Source organism: Liolophura sinensis, chromosome 5 (genome assembly GCF_032854445.1).
Source record: "Liolophura sinensis isolate JHLJ2023 chromosome 5, CUHK_Ljap_v2, whole genome shotgun sequence".
Lineage (NCBI taxonomy): Eukaryota > Metazoa > Mollusca > Polyplacophora > Chitonida > Chitonidae > Liolophura > Liolophura sinensis.
The window spans coordinates 13518701-13542950 of NC_088299.1; the positions used below are offsets into that span (position 1 = coordinate 13518701).

Here is a 24250-nt window from a genome sequence, read left to right on the forward strand (position 1 = left end):
GTCAAAACAACACAAGTTACATCAGTTTTCCTTCTGCAGTAATATTATTGAGTGTGATAGTATACAACAAACATATGTTACAATATCTGTCATTTTGTTTTTACTCATACTGTTTGTGTGCATGCGTTTCAGGCATGGTGTGGCCAGAACAGACTACCATATACTACATGATCCCACCTTGTGTTTCCAAGAAGTGATACAGTGTAAAACTAGCCAGTTGTACGGGGCTAACCGAAATCTGCGCAGCTTTAAAGGTATGGTTAGTTCTCAATAACAGTATAGCAACAATTCATGATATATATTTAATTATTACATATTACTATTTAAAGTGACCAGATAAAAGTGCTGATAATTTTAGTGTTGTGGTGACCTTTTTTAAGACAGTTGTAAAACCCCAGAAGGTTATGGTGGCCTATCATGGTTGTGCGTGATGAACAGTCTTTTTAATGTGTGTCCATTGCTTGTTTATTAAAACAGATGAGGCAGGAGAGGAAGAAGAATTGGACGATCGTCCACCGCCAGAACTCAAAAGAGAGGGATCCCCAGAACCTTCTGACCTTTCAGCGAAGGTCAAGGCTGAGGTCAAAGGTGAGGAGGAAGACATGGAGACAGACAGTGTGGCCGAAGAGAAGCGAGAAGAAAACAAGGATGATGAAAAAACTGAGGACGTTACAGAAGGAAAGGTTGAGAGAAGCAGCTCTCCAAAGCATGAGCCCAAATCTCCCAAACCTGAGCCTGAATCTCTCAAGTCTGAGCCCATGTCTCCTACAGCTGAGCCTGAATTGGCGAAAGAGGCTGTGTCGCCCAAAGAGCAACCAAAGTCTGCACAGAAGGAGAAGAAACCGCAGGAAGAGGCTGGATCTCCATCAGCCAAAACCAACGGTGATGTGGAGGATGCAGAGAAGAGCTCAGAAATGGAGGGGACACTTGTGATAGATATGTCTGCAGAGTCTAAAACGGAGGAGAGCATGGAGAAAAATGATAGCAAGATTGCTGGGGCAGAGAAGGAGGTCAGTGAGAAGGAGAAGGACCCCAGTGAGAAAGAAGAATCCAAAACAGAGGTTGAGAAGGCAGGGGATGACGCAGATGATAAACCTAAGGATGAGACTGTTGAGAAAAGCGAAGCTGATAGTGATGCAAAGATACATGTGAAAGATGTGACCAAAGATGTGAAGGAGGAGAAGAAAGGGGATGAAGAGGCCAACACAGAGCCATCCCAATCTCAGGTAACCATATCAACACAGTGACTGGTACAAAGGAAGACTTCCCAGCTCATTTGGTACATAAATACCTAAAATACTCGCAAATCAATTTATTATGACCAAGATTACGAAGGAATGCTTCTCCCAAGTTAAGCTGTGGATGATGATATTTGATCCAACTCTGAATAGTCATGAGGAGTCATGACAGCTGACACAGCAGATAGGATGTTCATTCATTCTTATATTTATTATGGAACCCTCAAACTACAGGTTGCCGAGTAGTGAGGTCATAGGCTCGAATCCAGCTCTTGCTAGTTTGGCTATGGGAGGTTTGTTGGATGATTTGCGTTGAGCTCAGTTTTTTCACTCATTGTCCTGGATGTTCTGGAGTACAAGAATCAAATAAAATAAATGTATTTGTGATCGTAACATAGTGAATTACTTTAGGTGAGAGTATTGGTGCTGCTATTGGACAACAAGCTGATATGAGATATATGTGCAATGGGTTTAGTTTGATATTAAAAAGCCATCAAAAGGTCGAGTCCATCATTCAATGTTGACATCATAACTACAACTTGTATATGATGTCATTTCAGGAGCCTGTAAATCTGGGTGCTGGACTGGACGAGACAGGAAACCTGGATGTGTTTGGGAAGGAGGCTACAGTGGCTGAACTGCTGGCCAGATCTGTCAACAACTCCTCGATACAGTGGCCTAAGGTTAGTACATCATGGGTGGCAATGTTTGGGTAGCTGCCTCAAGTCATAGTCTGACTGAAATACAATACACAATAATTCTGATGAAATGTTTGACAGTGAAAGGTATTTAGTTTGTTACTATTTGAGAGTTGTGGGTTTGCACTGTGTATGATGAATTTAGATCCAACTCTGAGAATTATCTGAGGAGATTTTTTGAGCTGACACAGTTGCCTCCCTTTTCATCGATACCCTGCACTTTAAATGTGTTTTCCTTTTTGTTCTCGTGTTAATTACTTGCCATTTTAGAATATAACACAGCGAGTATATCACAAGTTATCCATGCACATTCTCTGATCACAGGACAAGGTGATATTCCATAGACTGGAGCATGTGTGTTATACCATAGTGAATGGGGAGTGGCCTTTGACCCGACGGAGCTACCTGTTACCTGGGGGTGATTCGAGAAGTGGTACACCGGTGGGAGCTTCTACACCCAAGTCAGAGAGCCTGGCTGGGGACCACAGTCTGTCCGATGCGCCTGACTCGGCAGTGGAGGGCTTTAAGGTGAACATGGGTGATGATGATGATGATGAAGTGACCCGCGATATTAGCGTCCACGTTTCTCAGGTATTTACGTCTCATTATTCTGAGGTGGGAGGTGGTTGGTGTCCCTGTACCCATCCCCACCCTGCACCGGCCGTTATGCTGCTGTTCTGTGATTGGCTGACTGACTGGCTGGCTGGCTGATTTGATTGGTGTGACTTCCTTCCTGGCCAATCCCACTGCTCTCCTCATGGAATGGCTTTTTGTCCCACAGCCGGACTCCACATTGCTGCATGTAGGGCCTTGGCTTTTTATACAACTACTACTTCTGCCGCTACCGCTGCTTTCATTGCCGACTTCTTTTCACCTTGTTTTGCTTCCATTTGACAAGGCTGAGCGCTGTATATATGGTCATTGTGGTACATGCAGTCACTATCGTCATTGTTATCATCATCATTGTTATCATCATCATCGTTATCATCATCAGTATTACTTATTTCTGCTTGGGAACTGCAATAACATCCCTGGCATGTCTTTACATATAGCTGGTGGATGAAGTGATAGTTTACATGAATCTGTCGTTCTTTTGTTCTTTTTGGTAATTGTCGATATATCACTTGTTAAAAAATCATATTTGCATGCATTCTTGTTAATGTATATTTGTATATATATATATATATATATATATAACACACGATGTGTATACTGATACATATGAGATCACATGCTAGTACAGAACTAAACTTAGGAGGTATTCTCTTATTCATATATATTTTCCATGCACAATGTCACTTTGGTTATGGATTAATGCTACACTGTGGAACATCACAAATGACCTGTTTTGTGGTTCCAGAAAAATAAATAAATAAATAAAACACAAAGCATGTGAAGTCATGAAAATTTTTATAGTGTAAAAAACAAAGAATAAATTTATTTATTGACAGTGCCATCACTTTCTTGGCTTTTCCCTACGTTTTAGAGACGTGGGCAAACAAGTATACACATCACAGATATTTATATAATCTTCTGCGGTATTATGTTGCTATAAGACCTTAAAAAGGTGATTTAATGTTGATACTAGATATAAGGAAACTTGACAACATAAATACTTTTTCTCATAAGCCGTATAGTAAAGTTCCATGGCTTGCATTGTGCACGTGTGTTGTTATTGACTGTTCACCGTTTTCCAAGTTGCTTTAGTCTTATTCTTCCCCTGTTGTTTGGGTCCACAGAATGAAGGGCTGAAGATGACATTCCATAAACGTCGCCGACGGAGAAAGCAAGAGATTGAAGAGGAGAGGGGTAAGCTCTCTCGGAGTATGTCTTATTTTTGTTCACGTACCAGCTGCAATTCTTTGATCTTACCACAACTATACTGTATGGCTTCAGCGAAGACCTATCATGCATCTTGAAAACTTAATGAAAAGTCGAAGAAAAAAGGCTTGTGATGATAGCAGATGATATTAGAGCCATACATGGTGAAAACCTAAACATTTATATGACGTTAAACTTGCACTAGCTTCTGTAATAATTTACAGGAATCAAATGTCAGTTGTTTATAGAAAGGTCAAAGAATTGCAGCGTGTTTTCCTGTTGTGGTGTGGGGCTGTTTTGTGTGGGATTGGCACTATGTGAACATGTACATGTTACATTAACCAACCAGTCAAAGGGAATCCAAATTTATGCCGAGATAGTAAGATAGACAAGCCTAGGGTATGTATATTTATTTGGTGTTGGTGACCATGTAAGAATAGAATTTTAATCCAAGATATCCTCTCTGCAATTTGCAGCCAATCAGCATCAATTCTGTATCCATTTTAATGGTTTGGTTTATACAGTTTTGGTCTGACCGTGTGAATGGTGTTGCTAATCTGGACAAGGCTATAGCTATGGGAAACCAAATACTAATCTTTGTTTGGTCCAATATTGGGGGAAAGAGGCTTGTTCTTTGACAGTTGATTGATCATGTTAACATTGACACCAGACTTACTTAATTCATAAGTAATTGGTTCAGGTTGGTGAGTTATAATAGTGTCACAAGGTGGTGTACACTCACATTCTTAAAATAGAACAGCCACACTGTTACGATGCTTGGAATTGGGGGCAGATAACCAAAGCATTTTTTAACTTTTTGGTAAAGTTAAGAGATAAAATTGTCAACACAAATGTAAAGACAAATCTGTCACAAATTCCGTGGTTGTAAGCTGTGCACTGTGTGGATTTGGACATTGTGGATTGGGGGCCCCCAGGTCTTCCCAAACATGGCTGACATACACTAGATTTGCACAGGGAGGATGTTGACAACCTTAACATTGCTACACTGAATAAGAGTGTTCACAACTGGGAATGGAGTGATTGTTTAGATGTCAACCTAAGCAGTTGAGTGACACACAGCTAAGCTGAGTACTCTATTTCACCTAAAGTTTAGAATTTTTCATGTGACACAATTTTGCTTGATTGTCCACTGGCGTCCAGTGACAGGGAAAACAATGTTAGGGGGTGATATCTTTGTAAAAGTGCTTGATGTATTGAGCTTTGGTTTTGCGCACATGTAAACAATGAGGGGGATCTTCCATCATGGATTTGCAGTGGGCATATGAAATACGGTAAATTACAAGATGCATGACTTATTTTTAATATGCAAGATTCATTTTAAGGTCCTTCTGTGCATTTGAAATTGCATTTTTACAAGCCAGACTTTAGGGGATTTCTAGTAACACACAGATATCCTGTGACCTACACAAGTATAACATTTGACTTTCTGTTCACAGCGAGACTCCATCAGTTGATGAACCAAAGTGCGATGTCCAGTGATGGAGAGAGTCAGGGAGAAGTGCTCAACTTCAGCTCTACACCACTGGTATGTACTCTGCTTGAGGAGTCATATCTGCATAAATTCAGTATAAATGTAAAATTTTCTTCAGTGGAAAGAGTAGTTTGTTGAAATTATACTGTACTTTAGGTTATGTACTACTTTGATCGCATTTTGTCAAAAAAAGAAAAATAATTCCTCTCCAGAGTCATATTTGAATTCACAAAATGAGAATGTCTACAACTGTTTGTTGCAGCGTGGTCATTCTTCCTCTATGGATAAGCTGGTGAATGGGAGCAGTCCGCGATTGGATGAATCGGCCTTGATGGCGTACGCCCATGCACAGGCCGCGGCACGGGTGCAGGCCGCTCGAGCCACGGCGCAGGCCCAGGCTGCACAAGCTGCCCATGCTCTGGCCCAAGCTCATGCCAGGGTAAGGACAGCTGCCGAGTAAACGAAACCATTTCTGACCAAAATATAAAACCTTGTCCCAGTGCTTAGTTTGTGGAAGGTACAGGCACTGGGAGATAACTTGTGTACATATTGATAAGGTAGTCAAAAGCTGAAATTCAAGTCATTGATCTGTGTCTCCACATAAAAAACCAAAAAAGCCCCATTGATAGATGACCTGATCATAATGTGCCCTTGTTACCTTCAGAGTATGGGTGAACCAATAAAAAAACGCCGAGGTCGTAAAAGGAAGGCTGACAAGATCGCCGAGCTTGAAGCCGCCGCACGTGCGGCAGCTATGATGGAAGCTGAACGTCAGGTGAAGAGGAGGGCCATGGAGGCTGCGCTCAGTGCCGGTATGTTCACAGGCTTAGACATGACGCGTGCTGTACTTGATTATCTCCCCTTGGTACAGTTTTTGCCTGCATTGCTTTGCTCAGTCACTATTTTTGCAACGTTGTACTTTAATATATATCTTCACATGTCTCTGTTGTTATGTCGTAAACATTGACATCTGTGAGGTACTTTATGTTCTAGCTGACACGTAGCAGTGTTACTGTGGACAAATATTTGATCTTTGAGGTACTTGTCCTAGCTTACATGTGGCGATGTTACTGTGAACAAATGTTTCATCTGTGAGGTACTTCACGTTCTGGGTTTTATGTAGATATGTTACGTTTGATATCTGGAATACTTTTGCTTTACAGCTGACATGAGGGTACCAGTGATCAATCTAGAGGATGGTAGCAGATTGTCAGGGAAGGATGCACCCCGCCGCCATGAGCTGGACAAGTGGCTAGATGAACACCCTGGTTACATGTTAGATCGTCCCGACATGGAGGAAGAATATCTTCAGTTACACATGCAGGTGAGTCCAAGTTCTGGCAGGAATAGGGGGCACAGGTTACACAGGTGGTGTGTTTTTTTTTTGTTTTTTTTTGTTTTTTTTTTTGTGGATCAGTTTTCTGTTTAAACTAAGTGCTATTTTTCCCCCCCTTTTACAGGAGGCATTGGGGAGGAGGAGAGGTCGACGGCCACGACTAGACCCTGCTAAACTAGACGCAAGCAGCCTGACTGGAGAAGAAAATGTTTCTGTGATTAACCGTGAAACTGGGAAAAAGGTGAGCGAGATGACAGTGTAGTCGAATTTGGAGTATATTCCACCTAAGAGTTGTCATTCTCACTGCTCTGTCATGATTTAAAGGTTGTCTCTGTGATAGAGGTATACCATTCCAAATTTCCCAACCATTGAGTGCAATGCTTGACAGGATCAGAAATATTTCATTTCATTGATTTATTCTGCTGTCTGCATCTGTCAGTTCGAGGGCATGTGTTCAAATGTATCTCATCGACTCTACTTTGATTGTGCTTTAGAGATTTAGCAGGTACCTGGAGAGCTGCAGTGATAAAACCTGGTTTCCTATGCCCGTACACTTGATTGCCTTCACAGAAGAGAAACATTCTTATGTAGAGTGTAAAACCTACCGGATATCTTCGACATTTCGACCTCTAAAGCACTGTTTTTCAGTGGAATTTATGCATACAATTATTGTGAAAATGATGTCATAAAGATATTATTTCACTAAAGATGTACTGTGAAAAGGTTGAAGAATTAGGGGAATTGAGTACATGTAGGTAAGTAAATTGCAGCATTCGCACTTGATGTACATACGGAGCTGTGACAACATTGTCTGACAATATGTCACTATCCTCCTTAACAACCCAAGTGTTTTGTTGAGCTTTGTCCGTGATGTTGAATGTTTTTCTTTTGTATCAAAGATAACTGGAGCCAAGGCACCACCCCTGAAGTACCTTGCAGAATGGCTTCAACAGAACCCTATGTTTGATGTGGATCCCAAATGGGCGGAACTTGTCCGTGCTAAGGTATCTTGATTTTGAAATACTACCCTCTCTCCAAAGGGAGACTGAACAATATTTAATCATTTGTCAAGTGTTTTCTGGACTCTGCAGTGCAGCATGTCACATTTCACCTTAGGTGTTTTATTAAACCTGGAGCATGGAGAGCATGTGTTATAATTCCCTCAATTCTTTTCTCTTCATTAGAGATTCCTCTGCTTCCTCAGGGAGTATGAATCTGTGTCACATGTGGGAATGTTCAGCAGTTACTTGCGACAGACCAGTGCTGGTTTACTTCAGCCAACAGTTTGCTGCACCCATGCAACTGATTGCCTGATTCATCCATTTATGCACAACGAAAGTATTTTGAGAGATGATGGGCTTGTAGAAATATATTCTTGCTTGTTAATGGTCAACCTGTGTGTTTTCAGGGAAACCTTCCAAAGAGTATGGAGTCACGAGTGCTGGTGCCCTCAGAAAGAAGGCGAAGGACTAAGGACATGGGGTACCCGTCTGGCATGCTGGGTGACTTCCCCTTTCCCCTGATGGGCTCCATGGGTGGACTGTCAGCGGCCAGTCTTGCTAGTGCCGGGCTTATGGCAAACTTTCCCAAACTGCCGCTTAACGTACCGTTCGGGGCATTACCTAACCTGAGCATGACCAATCCTATGTTAGGGCTGGGAGGATTCGGACTGCCAGGTATCCCTGTGTCGAGTGCAGCGGCCGCAGCCGTGGCCAGCATGTCTGAGGCTTCAGAGGAGAAGAAACAGAAGGAGTCCAAGTCCAGTGAGAAAGAGCGCAAGTCACCTAAATCCAGCAGCTCCACCCCAACGCCCCACCCGTCATTCCCGATCATGTACAACCCCCTGCTGTACAACCCCCTGTTTGCTGCCCAGGGCCTGAGGAACTTCACCCTACCCCCTAACCTGCCCACGTCCTTCGCGTCGCTGGCTCAGGCAGGCTTCAGTAACGGCACGGCCGATATGGAACCAGAAGAAGAGGGAGAAGTGAAGTACTATAAGGACAATGCTCAGAATGAGGCACAAGATCTCTCTGTCCGACACTCAAAGGACAAAAAGACAGTGCGTGAAAAGTTGGAGGAGCTTCGAGCTCGGCAAAGGGGCAATGAGCAACACGGTGGGCGGTCGGAGAGAAAACGCAGCCGTGTGTCGGACATTGTTCAAGATCTCACCCTGAAAAGACGTGCCGCTTCACCCGAGAAACCTCAAGACTTGACTGTGAAACAAAAAGAAATTAAGCCAAATCGCATCATAGATAAATGTAACAAATCTAAAGTAGAAGGAAAGCTAGAACGGCTTGTGGCTAAGTTAAAAGCTGTGGATAAATCTCGTCCCACATCTTCCACAACGGCCGCGGCCGCAACCTCTGGGTCTCAGGCCACAGACTCTGTCCCCACACCCCCTAAAGACGATACCTCTACCTCACTGTCCCAGACAGACTCCTCGCCAGAGAAAAAATTGTCTAAAACAGACAAGCAAGGTGCTGATCCTAGCTCAGACAATACCAAACCAGAGAGTGAGGAAACAGCGAGTTGTTCAGACAAGGGAGAGAACTGTGACAAGTCTGACTCTGATCCTGCGAAGGCAGTCAGTGAAAGTGAGGAGAAAAAAGATACAAAGACATCAGAGCCAGAGGACAAAAGCTCAGCTGAGTAACCATGGCGACTGCCCCCGTGGTGGAGGCAGCAGCCATTTTTGGATGGTGATGATCATCATGTTAGTGACTTGATGTGTTGTATGTGACCTGTAGACCAAATGATACCCCATTGAGTTCAGTTAGCACCTTTGTAAATATTCATTACTTACACTGCTGTGTCTTTATGATATTGCAGGTTGGAAATTTCTGGGTTTTTTTTTTTTTTTCCTTTTTTTGGACAAAATCATGAATTCTTTCTCATCTGGAGAAGGCGAGGTTTGTTTTATGTCATTTATTTTTTGTTTTCATGAGTTGTGTACAATATGATTGTAAATTCAGAGTCATGGCCTAATAATTGTTTAATTTGTGTTTACTGAAATTGTTGACTATCTTTTTCATGGCAGAGACATGAAGTTACTTAGGGCGTGACGTTGACATTGTACACATTCTGTTTGGTCATGTCCTCATGACCTCTTTCTGCTGCTGCTGATGCAGGAAGCTTTATCTCTGAGACTCCCAGGCACAGTGCCCTGTGTTCGTACCACACACACTATATACCTCAGCCAGGATGTCAAGTCTGGCACCCGCAGGGTGATGGCGGGGACAGCACCCTCCTTGGAACCACACATCTGTGCTGTGGTTTGTGTGGTCTTGCGCGTGCTCTGATAACCCCCAAGTGGTCTGGATACCCCAGGTTCAGACAGCAGAATAAGTTGGAGGATTTGCTCAAGGTGGTCAGTGCAGCTGTCCAGTTTTCCGGAGACTATTGTCATCAATTGTCGTGTGGTGTTAGTGTTATCTTATGTGCAGCTGTACAGCTGACCATTAACTGTTGCATTACCCTCCTTTCGTAGTTTACAATGTGACTGTCACATCATTGTTCTCTATACTATCGCCTGGTTTCTTAGTCTTGTGTGCAAATGTGACTATCACACCATTGTTATCGATACTCGTGCCTGGTTTCTTAGTCTGCTATACAAATGTGACACTCACACCATTGTTCTCTATTCTAGCTCCTGGATCTTAGCTCACTAGTTTGACTGTCACATCACTGTTATCTATACTCACGCCTGGTTTCTTAGTCTGCTATACAAATGTGACACTCACACCATTGTTCTCTATTCTAGCTCCTGGATCTTAGCTCACTAGTTTGACTGTCACACCATTGTTATCGATACTCGTGCCTGGTTTCTTAGTCTGCTATACAAATGTGACACTCACACCATTGTTCTCTATACTAGCTCCTGGATCTTAGCTCACTAGTTTGACTGTCACATCACTGTTATCTATACTCATGCCTGGTTTCTTAGTCTGCTGTACAAATGTGACTGTCACACCATTGTTCTCTATACTAGCTCCTGGATCTTAGCTCACTAGTTTGACTGTCACATCACTGTTATCTATACTCATGCCTGGTTTCTTAGTCTGCTATACAAATGTGACTGTCACACCATTGTTCTCTATACTAGCTCCTGGATCTTAGCTCACTAGTTTGACTGTCACATCACTGTTATCTATACTCATGCCTGGTTTCTTAGTCTGCTATACAAATGTGACTGTCACACCATTGTTCTCTATACTAGCTCCTGGATCTTAGCTCACTAGTTTGACTGTCACATCACTGTTATGTATACTTGCGCCTGGTTTCTTTGTCTGCTATACAAATGTGACACTCACACCATTGTTCTCTATTCTAGCTCCTGGATCTTAGCTCACTAGTTTGACTGTCACATCACTGTTATCTATACTCATGCCTGGTTTCTTAGTCTGCTGTACAAATGTGACTGTCACACCATTGTTCTCTATACTAGCTCCTGGATCTTAGCTCACTAGTTTGACTGTCACATCACTGTTATGTATACTTGCGCCTGGTTTCTTTGTCTGCTATACAAATGTGACTGTCACACCATTGTTCCGGAAATGAGCTCCTGTATCTTAACTCACAAGTGTGACTGTTACATCACCGTTATCTATGCTTGTGCCTGGTTGTCTAGTCCTCTGTACAAATGTGACTGTCACACCATTGTTCTCTATTCCAACCCTTGGTATGGTACACCTCTGTGCTCTGTCAGCCTGATTCACGCACAAAGTTTGCAACAAAGCTGTTCAAAGTCCTGCAAATGGCATTTTGTATCTGCAGTAATATTTGAAGATGATACATGTAATTACAGACTGCACAACCTTAATTTATAAGTTATTTCTGAAACCAGCAGATGATGTAAGCGATGTTCAGTACAGGTATGGCCTAAGCCAGATTTTGTTCTTTCAGGAGATATTATTTTTTTTTTTTGCTTGTGCTGAATAAACAAATTATTTTCAAGCTAAATAAGCATGTCAAATTTTCTGTTTTTTAGACGGTAAGTTTTTGTTACCTCATAGATTTGGAAAGTTGAAACTTCTGCCCTGTTCTGTTAAAAATTCATTAGAACAAAACAATCAGAAGAATGCTTTGTCTTGATTAAAGAAACTGACATAATCAAAATAACATAATTGAGACTGTTCCGTCAGTCAGGTAGAAAAACTCAGTAAAAAGCATGGATTGTTTTGAAGAGTTATTTGTTTTATACCAAGATTCTAAGATTGGACATACGTCCAAAGTAAATGTTGCAAGAGTAACAATAGTGATACGTTAATGAAATTTTGTACTAAGCTGTTTGTGTTTTTGCCTCTTCCAGTGAGTTTGTTACAAGAAAATGGGTTGACATTTATATTTGTCATCGTAGTTACTTTTGTAAATAAAGTACTGTGGTGAAATCTGAAGAACCCATTGACCTGCATACTAAAGAAACTTGAAGCTGTTTGCTTAACTTTTATAACTTAACTTTGGAATCCGCCATCAGCTAATGAATTAAATGCTTAATGAATGAGATGTAAAATCAAAGTGGCCCACATCAGGAACATTCCGTTTATACCAGTTATGTTAAACCTGATTCCAGTCCTCGAGAGATCCCAACATGTTATACTTCCGTTGTTAAACCATGTGTGTGTGTGTTTTTTTTTTTTTATATGAATTCATGTGTTCGGTCATTTTGAGGTTCGTGTTGATACAGTGGGTGTTTCGCGTAGGTGATTTAGTTGGGGGTTTCCCCCTAAATCCCCCCAATCCCCACTCTCTTACAATGTGTAGTTTGTAAGGGGGACTGGACATGACATATGCAATTCACTCATCAGGAACATGTTGTCGATATCACTAACTTATTTTCTACTTGGTAAATTATTCAGCTCTGTACAACAAACTGGGTGCTGTACACTGACCACATGCCCGGGCTGTCAACTCTCTGTAATCAGCATCTATATGTATTTATTGAAACCAGATTTTGTAACAATGGTTATTTTTTATTAAAGTATGGCTTTCATGTCAATATATACCGGAACTTTGGATTTCATTTTTCCTGCAAATATTTGGCCTTGTGGCTGGGGCCTAAAAAGGATGGATCCCTACATTGTCTTCTTTCAGTTGGCAATTCTGACATTTCTAATTGCTGCAAATCATTGAGAGGTTTCCTGCAAAGGAAGAAAAAGCGGGTCTACCTCTGATTGGCACTAGAAGCTCTAGATGCAGTACAGGTAGCTAGTGTTTTTTTCTCATTTGTGATCATGTGGCGTTAGGCCATAATCATTCATTCATTCATTTGTGATCAAGACTGTTCCAGCCATTAAACTGACCACCATTTTAAATGAAAACTTAACAACAATCAAATACTCCGTTAATATAAAGTTACTTTTAACTTGGTGTGAAACCTTTGTACGTTCAAGCTAACTAACTTACCTGTCAGTAAGTCAAATCAGTTAATTTGCGTGAAAAACGGAATGCTGTAGCTTGAGTTGTCATGTACAATAATCAAATCCTAGTATGTCACCTTAAAATGCTGATAAATTCACCCATGGATGTATGAATCACCAGATGTCTGTTGACATGTTGCTGTCAGGGTTGCATGATGTTGACTGAAGGGAGACCACTCTTACGTAGATCTTCGGAGAACCAAAATATGGCTATCTCCCTTGAACGACTGTCACTCACACACTCATGTATGCATGACCGTTTCTTGCATATCTTTCTAGTGTAAATAAGACGACTCTAAACGGAACGGGAGTTTGTTTGCTTATAAAAATGAGTAAAAAATTAGACACTTAATCGGTCGTCTACATCAATCCACAACATTTTGAATAAAAGTCGTGAACACCAACCAAATAAATAAATATATAGGAAACAGGGCAAGTCAGAACTATAGAACACAAAAGTCCTAGTGCAGAGGGCTAAATGAACACTATCGTATTAAAGTGAAAAGTGTTGAGTACCGGTATCGTGTTAACCAACAATGAGATAAGTAAACAAAGAGACAGATATGCCCATGTAGTCCTATACACGCAATGTCTCTTGCTGTAACATAGACAATGAAACCACCTTCGCAGCTATTATCTTTTCATTTGTGAAATGAAGGTGAAATATTCTTGAGTATGGCATTAAATAAACCTCTGACAACAAATCAGTTAATTTGTGTGAAAAACGGAATGCTGTAGCTCAGAGTTGTCATGTACAATAACCAAATCCTAGTATGCCACCTTAAAATGTTGATAATAAATTCACCCATGGATGTATAAATCACCGGATGTCTGCTGACATGTTGCTGCCAGGGTTACATGATGTTGACTGAAAGGAGACCACTCTTACGTAGGTCTTCGGAGAACCAAAATATGGTTATCTTCCTTGAACGACTGTCACTCACACACACACACACACACACACACACACACACATGTATGCATAGCCGTTTCTTGCATATCTTTGTAGTGTAGATAAGGCGACTCTAAACGGAACGGGAGTTTGTTTGCTTATAAAAATGAGTAAAAAATTAGACACTTAATCGGTTGTCTACATCAATCCACAATATTTTGAATAAAAGTCGTTTATTTGAAGACTGAAAAAATATCCCGTAACTTAAGCCTACATTACATACAGGTAAGTCTGCTGTCTTAACTATACCTTAGATATAGTTCGACAAAAGTGGACTTTACGCTGTTGGTCAAGTACTTTCCATTACTTCGCTGGCATGCACATTTATATCCACCTTTTTTACGTTTACACAGGGTAGGTAGTTTAGCATAAAATTCCAGCATGTGCCTTAGGGGGTAGTTTAAAATTTATAACTTTCAGTATTAGGCAATTTTATATCTAGCTATCACTGTATCAGTTCTTTTCTTTGGTTTTGTGCGTGTGCAATTTCGGTGACCCCACCACGACTGACAGCTTCTGAAAGAAAACGCCTGTGATGCGACTGATCTAGGTGACCTGGAACTATCACCCCTTTGACCCGCATGTGTATTGCCTGTCAGTGTCATAGTAATACATTTCTGCGGAAAGCAACTTTAAAATTGCGGTTTATGAACAAGTGTTTTAGGTAACTGCTAGTAGAATGCATTAACCAAGTATCCAAAACACATGTGGAATTTTTTTTTTGTAGGAAACAACTTCGTTTAGAATCAAATACATTTTTTACTCCAGACCTAATGTTATGCATCTATATATTGCAGAACCAAGCAGTCCGGTTATTTTTACTCCCACCGCACGTTGCCCTGTATTCATACGCCATGAAATCGTTGCACCTGGAAAGTGTTCAAGTTTGAAAGTATGCATTGCATCAGGTTAAGACGATGTCTGTAGTGAATATGCATTTTCTTGACGAGGAAGAAGCATATGCAATGCTTTATTTCGTTAAGTATTCTCTTTGAACGGCAGAGAAAGGCCGGCGTAAGGACATTGGATCAATGAGCACGGCGGTTGTTTAGTTTCCCGCCACACGAGAGCTCGCGCGATAGACAGTTCGGAAAGTAATCATTGTCGCAGTGTTAGACGCTGTGGACGCGGAAGGCAGCAAAATGGGGCTGTCTGATGAGGGTGAGGATGCTGTGGAACAGCGCTTTGACGACTTGTGTCTGGCATTAAACATGGACAGACACGCAAAGGAAGAAGCTTGGGAATCTTACCAAAAGCAGCGCACAAATTATTCTTTAGAGGCAAGTAGACGTAAAATGGGCAGCCATTTTACTTTCCTGATTTGAAGTTGAACCCTGCTGAGCGGAGTATACAAGCTGTTAGTATAGCGGGACTTCATGTCCACTTATGGCCAGTAGGGGGTCTGCTTTGTCTCAGAAGTAGTGATGCAGATTAAGGAGAAGTTTACTGTTTTGTTTTAGGGGGATCAGATCCAGTGGCTGGCGTGTGCGCTTTATGTGGCGTGCCGGCGAACGGTCCTTCCCACTGTAGATGGTGGAGTCACGGAAGGAAATGGAGTGTCACTCACTCGACTCCTGAGATCGGCGTCATTTAGGTATAAAACACACTTCTAGCGAATGATTCAGTTTTCTGTTTTCATCCTGGATGGAATGGATGCACTTTGCACTGATGTTGTTATAAACTGAGAAAATGCAACCATATCATGTCTCGACCTGCTGAAATCCACGAACGTACATTAATGCCTTCTGTTTTAAAAACCCAGAGGAAATGCAAACCGGGGTTTAAGTGAATTATAAGATAAGCAACAAGCATCTAATGGTTAAGTTGCATCTTTTTGAAAGTTTGTCAGGCAGTGAGGTGGTTTCCTCCACCCGTAAAATTCACTGCCATTTTACTGAAATGTTTTTGAGCACAGTGTTTTCTGTTAGGTCCTAATGTAATAATAAAGCACCATTCACATAAATAAATAACACCATGGAGACAAGCAATCTGAGGTGGTTCAGCGGGTTAGCACGCCAGCACAGCGCAATGACCCAGAAGCCACCCACCAATTTGATCACTATGAGTCCAGCTCATGCTGGCTTCCTCTTCAGCCGTACATGGAAAAGTATACCAGCAACCTCCAGATGGTCGTTTGTTTCCCCGGGCTCTGCCTCATTTCCTCCTACCATAATGCTGGCATCCGTCGTACACGTGAAATATTCTTGAGTACGGGGTAAAACACAAATCAAATAAATAAATATGTAAAACCAGCAATCGGGTACTCTGTCACTGAAAACTGGCTTAGTTAAGTTGATATATATTCACAATCACATCATGTTGTGAATCCGTAATCATTTGTCTAAATACATCTGGTGAGTTTCCTCCTGGCTCTGTCCTGTTTCCTCCCACTATAATGCTATCCACCATGTGTAGCAAAATATTCTGGAGTACCAGGAGACACCAGTCACATAAACAAATCAAATACATCTGGTAAACGTAGTGGTGGAAGACCCAGGAACTCGGTCTAGAGGAACAGTTATAAGCCATTCTTCGTGAGCATAGCATTCTGTAATTATAGGTAAAAACATAAGCCTACACACAGAGAAAAAAACAGTGAACAACCAGAAATTTTCACAGACAAGGTACCGTCGGTGGAGAAATTTAAAAAAAAAAAGAACGAATTTGGATAAAGCACGAGAAAATTCACATCTCGCAGGTAAAATATATATTTACACTGTATGAACAAGGCAGTGAGCTAGAACCAACTGGTCAACTGGTGCATTTACATTGTTACACTCATCTGTGAATCTTGCTGACATCCAGTCTGCATTTACATTGTTACACTCATCTATGAATCTTGCCGACATCCTGTCTGCATTTATATTGCTACACTCATCACTCAAACTTGGTCTATGCAATTACATTACCAGTCTGCATTTACATTGTTACACTCATCTGTGAATCTTGCTGACATCCAGTCTGCATTTACATTGTTACACTCATCAATGAATCTTGCCGACATCCTGTCTGCATTTATATTGCTACACTCATCACTCAAACTTGGTCTATGCAATTACATTACCAGTCTGCATTTACATTGTTACACTCATCTATGAATCTTGCCGACATCCTGTCTGCATTTATATTGCTACACTCATCACTCAAACTTGGTCTATGCAATTACATTACCAGTCTGCATTTACATTGTTACACTCATCTATGAATCTTGCCGACATCCTGTCTGCATTTATATTGCTACACTCATCACTCAAACTTAGTCTATGCAATTATATTACCAGTCTGCATTTACATTGTTACACTCATCAATGAATCTTGCCGACATCCTGTCTGCATTTATATTGCTACACTCATCACTCAAACTTGGTCTATGCAATTACATTACCAGTCTGCATTTACATTGTTACACTCATCTATGAATCTTGCCGACATCCTGTCTGCATTTATATTGCTACACTCATCACTCAAACTTGGTCTATGCAATTACATTACCAGTCTGCATTTACATTGTTACACTCATCTATGAATCTTGCCGACATCCTGTCTGCATTTATATTGCTACACTCATCACTCAAACTTAGTCTATGCAATTACATTTGTCGTGAATCTTGCCTGTGCCTTTACATTGTTACATTCATCCCTGAATCTTAGTGACATCCAGCCTGTGCATTTACATTGTTGCAGTCATCTGCGAATCTTTCCCACAAGTCAGTCTGTGCATTTACAATGTTACAGCCAGCCGTGAATCTGAGCAACAGTCAGCCTGTGCATAAACATTGATATATTCTTAAACTTAGTCTATGCAATTACATTTGTCGTGAATCTTGCCTGTGCCTTTACATTGTTACATTCATCCCTGAATCTTAGTGACATCCAGCCTGTGCATTTACATTGTTGCAGTCATCTGCGAATCTTTCCCACAAGTCAGTCTGTGCATTTACAATGTTACAGCCAGCCGTGAATCTGAGCAACAGTCAGCCTGTGCATAAACATTGATATATTCTTAAACTTAGTCTATGCAATTACATTTGTCGTGAATCTTGCCTGTGCCTTTACATTGTTACATTCATCCCTGAATCTTAGTGACATCCAGCCTGTGCATTTACATTGTTGCAGTCATCTGCGAATCTTTCCCACAAGTCAGTCTGTGCATTTACAATGTTAAAGCCAGCCGTGAATCTGAGCAACAGTCAGCCTGTGCATAAACATTGATATATTCTTAAACTTAGTCTATGCAATTACATTTGTCGTGAATCTTGCCTGTGCCTTTACATTGTTACATTCATCCCTGAATCTTAGTGACATCCAGGCCTGTGCATTTACATTGTTAACTTACATTCATCCACGTGACAGGCCCCAATAGCACAGTTGGTAGAGCGTCCTTTGGGAGGTAGTAGATCCAGAGTGAATCCTGGGTCAGATCACATCTAAGACCTGTAAAGAGGAAGCTGAGGAAGCTTGGGCTTCAGCATTAAGGGAATAGTGCAGTGAGTGCTTGACTCGTGTCAGTATAATGTCTTCGGTAAGTTGTCTCCGTGAAGCAGCACTAGATAAAAGAGCGGCGGAAATCCGTCCTGCAACAAGGAGGCACATTACATGCACTTTAAGGACTCCGTTGTTGTCATATAACTGAAAAATTGTTAAGTAGAACATTAAACTCCAAGCACTCACTCATTCATCTGTGGATCTTGTTGGCTTTCAGCCTGTGCATTTACATTGTTACATTTACATGTGAATCTTACTGATGGTCATCCTGTGCTTTTGCATTGTTACATTCTTCAGTGAAAATTGTCAGTCCCTCTTTGTTCTTCCAGCCTTATTCAGTTTTTTGACAAGATGAAAAAGTGGGCTGACATGGCGAATCTTCCAAAAGATTTTCGAGATAAAGTAGACAGACTGGAGAGGAACTTTGCAGTGTCTACAGTGATCTTCAAGAAGTTTGAGCCCATTTTCTTGGACATCTTCCGCAGCCCCTCTGATGACCCTCCACGTGTTCAGCGAAGTCGAAAGCAAAGGTACAGTGGGTTTTAAGGTAGACAGCACGAAAGCTTGTGGACATGCCTGAATTTGAATCACTTTCTCAAAGGACTTTCAGAACCTTCATGTTCACTTACGTTATTTGCTCTATTATGCCTGATCCATTTCAGGCTGTGGTAAAGTTTGTCACAAAAATTACCACGTGATATATTGCAGGGTATATTTAGTAGAACCGGCATGTTAATGTTCTGCTCACTTAAATAGATATATAGGTGGGCATTGATGATGTCAATCACTACTGAAGTTTTGGCTAAAAGTTTTTTGAGAATTGTTTGAAATTCTTAACCATATCTACATGGAATGGGTAAGGCTGCATTTTTTTTTGTCTAATATGGTGCATTCTCCACTTACGCTTTTTTTTTTTTCTTAAATTAAATGTAGTCATTAAATAGGAGTGTTTCAGTAATAAATGGCCAAATGTTTTCTTTTTTTTTTTTAACTGTTTAGTGCTAATTTGGGCAATGAACCAAGCACTCACAAAAAAAAAAAAAAAATTATCAGTATGAAGCATTGAACATTTCTCTTTTGTAGTTTCCAATTAGGTGATTTTTCATGCATTTCATGCATGAAGTTGTTTACTGTACGAATACAAAATTTAAAATACCCTGTTTAATTGTCTTCCATTCCTGGACTGTGTTGTTACAGAATTTGTAATTAAACGCCAGTGTATTATATTGTAAGGAAGCCTTGTATTGGTTAATGTCTTCAGGATGTTAATACGCTCTCCTGTTATTCCTAGACGTCTGCCGTGCACTGTCACAGATGTGTTCAACTTTTGTTGGACAATGTTTGTCCAGGTCAAAGGTAAGTATGTAGTGGTCTACCCTTGTAGAAAGCTGCCAGGCAAAGGCAGTTGTATTGGGCTGTTGCTTTGAGGTGAAACCAGTCGTGAACCATGTTTAAACAGGAGACTGATTAGGTCAGCAGTGTGAATGATTCCAAGAGTGAACATTTTCTTTGTTCCAGATTTGTGCATGGAAATGTAGAGCATAAGAAAGCAAGCATTTTATGCCGTGTCACTCGATATCCAAATTAAATTAATCACTCAAAAATTTGACAGATATGATTTTGACCTAAGTAAAAATGAAGCTAGCAAGTATGTAGCAAGACATCTAAGTTTGGATAATCAACTTTTCCAATGTTAAGTCATTTATTCTATTATCTAATTATCTAAATTATATAATTGTTCCACAGCTTATCTGGCAGACTTGTTTTAAAACTACAGGCTTTTACCAGAATTGAAAAGCATTGAACTTTAGTTACATGTATACATAAATATAGTCTGGTCAAGAGGAATAAATTTTATATAGAATATGTCACCTGTTTACATCTGGTTTGACTTTATCTGTTCTTCACCTGTGCATATGCTTTGCTTTCTTCTCCGTGCAGCTAGTATCCACTGCATTTTGCTAATGTATTGAGAGCTTCTGCGATTTTGCTGTGGATAGATTTTGACCACCATAACCTGTCATACCATTAAAGTGCTGCTTTGATGAACTGATTGTGTGTTTATTATTTTGTAATACTGCGTATGTGTTCCCTCTTCTCGTTTTTCCTCCCTCTAGTTTAGATGCCTAATTCTGCCTTGCATGTTATAAGCTGTACATGTTAAAGTGATCAGCAGCTTGGCTTCAGTCGGTTGATCAGCAGAATTCCTTTGGGCTGTTTTACTGCGCCAGCAAGCTTTAGTGCTAGAGTGTGGTTGTGCTCTTTAGACTCAAAAATACAAATAACTAAATTAGCCCAGCTTTTTAGTTGACTAATCAGAAAATTTGCATGTTAAACGTAGATCTACATTTGGCTGCGGTCTCGGTCAAATCTTAGATATTTTATGTCAGGAAAACTGGTGTCATTTACATTCACAACACTTAAACTTGCAATGATTAGGTTTTTCTGGAAAAAAAATTGCATAGGTGTTTTGCCAAACATTACAGTAACAGAATATGTAAGGCAATATGTGTATGAACAGTAGTTAAAGGGTAGTTGTATGATGTGGTTTCCGGTGTCAGACACTGCAACCCAAGATGAGTAAACACTTGTAGACAGTGACATGCTAGACGAGTAATTATGACATCCTGTTGAATATCTACTTGTGGAATATAAGCTGGTTTGTTGGAGATCCGTGGAAATTATGACACTGCGGGTGGTTTTGATTTAGGTAACTTTCCGGCGATCAGCGATGATCTCGTCAACTCTTACCACCTTTTGCTCTGCTGTGTGGACTGGATTTTTGCCAACGCCATTCTCGGTGGTCGTAGAGACCTGCTGAATCCAGAATTCTCAGGTAAGACCAGGTGCTTGTTACTGGTTAATAGGGCTCATCAGCCTCTCCTCTGACAGGCAGGGCGGATATTTGTGGCCCTCTAGAGAGGGCGGGGCGCTGTGCCCCTCTGTTGTGCGCAAGCGAGGGATCTGATAACATAACAACTCGATTACATACGAAAACATTGCTCTACAATTCTTACGCAGACCACAAACAGTCACAGTTGTGACAGTGTAACAATTTGGGCCTTTCTTGTATATTTAATGTCGAGATCTTGGCACTGTCTAATCAGAGTAATATCTGTTCATGACAGTGTCAATCACTCTGCTTCACAGAGGTCAATATTTAATCGTATCACTTGACTTTAACATTATGCAATGTTAGGCGATCTACTGTTATTCTCTGAATGTCTTGTTGCGAAATGTGCCCTTGGTGTCATAGGTATCATGTTTGAAGAATCTTTCTACAATCGTTTAGAAGTAATTTTTTGGGGCCAACTTCTTCAAAGCATGGTTATAAAGTTTTGACAACTTTTTAAAAAAAGATACAAGAAATTAAATTTTTAATGATTTGTGAAAGTGGCCACAGACTTTGATATTGTAAACTGTTACCATGATATTACCTGTTAAAGATCTGTCTCCATTCTGTGGTTGTAGGACTTCCTGATAATTTTGTAAGCGGGACATGGCGACCCCCATCAGAAGCACCTTGTATCATTAATATCCTGTGTGAGAAACACGAAGGGCTGGTCCTGGAGGCGAAAGGTATCAAGGAACACTGGTGGAAACCACACATCAAGAAACTCTTTGACAGAAAGGTCTGTTTATAACGGATAGATTTTTCAGTTGTACACGTATTTCACGGTAAAGTCCATCAGAATTATTTGTGTAGCTTGTAAGTTATTTGTTGTCATGGCCCACTTGACTCGTAGTTGGAAAAGCTTCAGTTACCTTTAGACTCCTGCATTAAGCAGCTATAAAATGAATAAATAAATTTATTATACCTCGCGTAAATTTATTGTTACCTCAGGGGATAATGTTACCTCACATGGGGTTCAGCATTTCACGATGTTGCACACTGTGATGTCATTGAAGAAGCAAATGCAATATAGCATGATAAACTTTTATGTTTGATCGCGTTTTGGGTAGTCTTCCCTTTGTGTTGTATGTTACATCTGCTGGCGGTTTTGAAACTGGCTGTTTTGACGGTCTTTACTTCCCTACCCTAACCCTTTCATGTATTGAAATGTAAATGAAGGTTTGAGTGATGGGTTATCCGGTGTAATAAAACAATTATTGCATTGTTCAGAGTGGAACATCTTGATTTGTGGGCTCCCGACAGTCGATGTACAACTCGCGCTGCACCCTTGTACATCACTTGTCTCGAGCCGACAAATCATGAAACATGCAATAATTGTATAATATAAATTGTTTCTCTTGTGCCCAAATTGCACAGTGTTCAGACTGATTGTGTCAATTTGCTGACCAAGTGGTCCAATATTGACACAGTCTTGAATGATTTAACTTCAGAGATTATGAAGATATTCATTACGATCAGTATAAGAAGTTGGTACTTTAATTCATCACCCTTTTTGGTATGAAAGAGCAACTTTCATTGCATTTTATGCACATTGGACAAAACTACATTGGTTGGATTAACCAATTTCAGAGCTTTGCAAAAAAGTATAATTTTAACAGTTTGCAAAGAATAATGCCGTCAGAAAATGCTTGAATAAACACTTTGAGATCCTGTGAAAAGGTTGAAGAATTACAGTAAACTTAAGGATTGACTGTGTTGAGTGAAATACAGAATTTCATGCAAATTGTAATTTGTTGTACACGTGTATTTACCAGTACAAGAACGCAGTGTTGATGGATGAAAAAATTCCACATTTTATGTGAACTGTCTCAGTTTTTTTTGTTTTTTTTTATAGATTATACGGGGGAAGGGAGAGACCCTCTCATCAGTGCTGGAAATTGGAAACTTTGAGTTTAATGTGTAGGTATAGTTATTTAGCCTGAAAATTGTTTAGAACTAGTTCCTTTCTGATACTTAGGGTTTAATGTCGTACTTGACAATTTATCACTCATGTGAAGATGAGTCTTTAGAGGTGTGTGTACATGTCCTGTGTCTTCTTTTTGGCAGGGCGAGTTCATGCTGCCAAAGTGATGCCGCCACTGAAGTATAATGCCAAAGATATCCGACATGAAATCTCACGTAGTCAAATTATTTTGACACTGGGTCAACCAGTCCTGTTTTCTTGCTCTAACCTGTTACTGCAGAGGGAGCATGTGAAAAATGCGCAGAATGTGATGTGAATTTGTCCGGTACATCTAATGACAGTGTCTGATCATATGTAGGACTACTCTGATCATTTGATTTTCTTGTTTCCTATTTGTGATTCTAGGAAAGCTGTAAACAATGCATATGAAGAGTATGTGTTGAATGTGGGCGATTTTGACGAGCGTATTTTCTTGGGGGATGAAGCAGAGGAGGAGATAGGGACGCCTGCCAAGATGGGCAGTCCAGGGGAGCTGGCTGTCAAGATGCAGGAGAAGCGGTCACTACAGCAACATGTCAGTCAGGTGAGGTGTACATGGGTATCATCTACTCTGTAGTTAGACTGTGCTAGATGAGAAGCCAAGAGGAGCTGGCTGTCAAGATGCAGGAGAAGCAGTCACTACAGCAACATGTCAGTCAGGTGAGGTGTACATTGGTGTCATCTACTCTGTAGTTAGACTGTGCTAGATGAGAAGCCAAGAGGAGCTGGCTGTCAAGATGCAGGAGAAGCGGTCACTACAGCAACATGTCAGTCAGGTGAGGTGTACATTGGTGTCATCTACTCTGTAGTTAGACTGTGCTAGATGAGAAGTCTAGAGGAGCTGGCTGTCAAGATGCAGGAGAAGCGGTCACTACAGCAACATGTCAGTCAGGTGAGGTGTACATGGGTGTCATCTACTCTGTAGTTAGACTGTGCTAGATGAGAAGCCAAGAGGA

General features: G+C 40.7%; 2 protein-coding genes across 9 annotated transcripts in view; both read left to right on the plus strand.

The window, feature by feature from the left end:
- LOC135466070 (chromodomain-helicase-DNA-binding protein 8-like) overlaps window positions 1-12584 on the plus strand; it is a 51651-nt gene extending 39067 nt beyond the window's left edge. For 2 of the 6 annotated variants that reach the window (XM_064743483.1, XM_064743485.1), the window contains exons 34-45: window positions 133-254; window positions 478-1226; window positions 1799-1921; window positions 2261-2527; window positions 3676-3760; window positions 5215-5303; window positions 5512-5688; window positions 5914-6061; window positions 6413-6573; window positions 6710-6826; window positions 7485-7589; window positions 7994-12584. In XM_064743483.1, coding sequence (XP_064599553.1) covers window positions 133-254; window positions 478-1226; window positions 1799-1921; window positions 2261-2527; window positions 3676-3760; window positions 5215-5303; window positions 5512-5688; window positions 5914-6061; window positions 6413-6573; window positions 6710-6826; window positions 7485-7589; window positions 7994-9238 — 3388 coding nt within the window. In that variant the 3' untranslated portion in view covers window positions 9239-12584. The remainder of the gene's footprint in view (window positions 1-132; window positions 255-477; window positions 1227-1798; window positions 1922-2260; window positions 2528-3675; window positions 3761-5214; window positions 5304-5511; window positions 5689-5913; window positions 6062-6412; window positions 6574-6709; window positions 6827-7484; window positions 7590-7993) is intronic. The other 4 variants (XM_064743484.1, XM_064743488.1, XM_064743486.1 and 1 more) reach the window with 3 other exon arrangements.
- Window positions 12585-15039: 2455 nt separating this feature from the next.
- Window positions 15040-24250, plus strand: part of LOC135466072 (retinoblastoma-like protein 1) — a 29917-nt gene continuing 20706 nt past the window's right edge. For all 3 annotated transcript variants that reach the window (XM_064743490.1, XM_064743491.1, XM_064743492.1), the window contains exons 1-8: window positions 15040-15233; window positions 15414-15547; window positions 18768-18968; window positions 19730-19794; window positions 21149-21274; window positions 21910-22070; window positions 23187-23251; window positions 23661-23838. In XM_064743490.1, the coding sequence (XP_064599560.1) occupies window positions 15096-15233; window positions 15414-15547; window positions 18768-18968; window positions 19730-19794; window positions 21149-21274; window positions 21910-22070; window positions 23187-23251; window positions 23661-23838 (1068 nt within the window). In that variant the 5' untranslated portion in view covers window positions 15040-15095. The remainder of the gene's footprint in view (window positions 15234-15413; window positions 15548-18767; window positions 18969-19729; window positions 19795-21148; window positions 21275-21909; window positions 22071-23186; window positions 23252-23660; window positions 23839-24250) is intronic.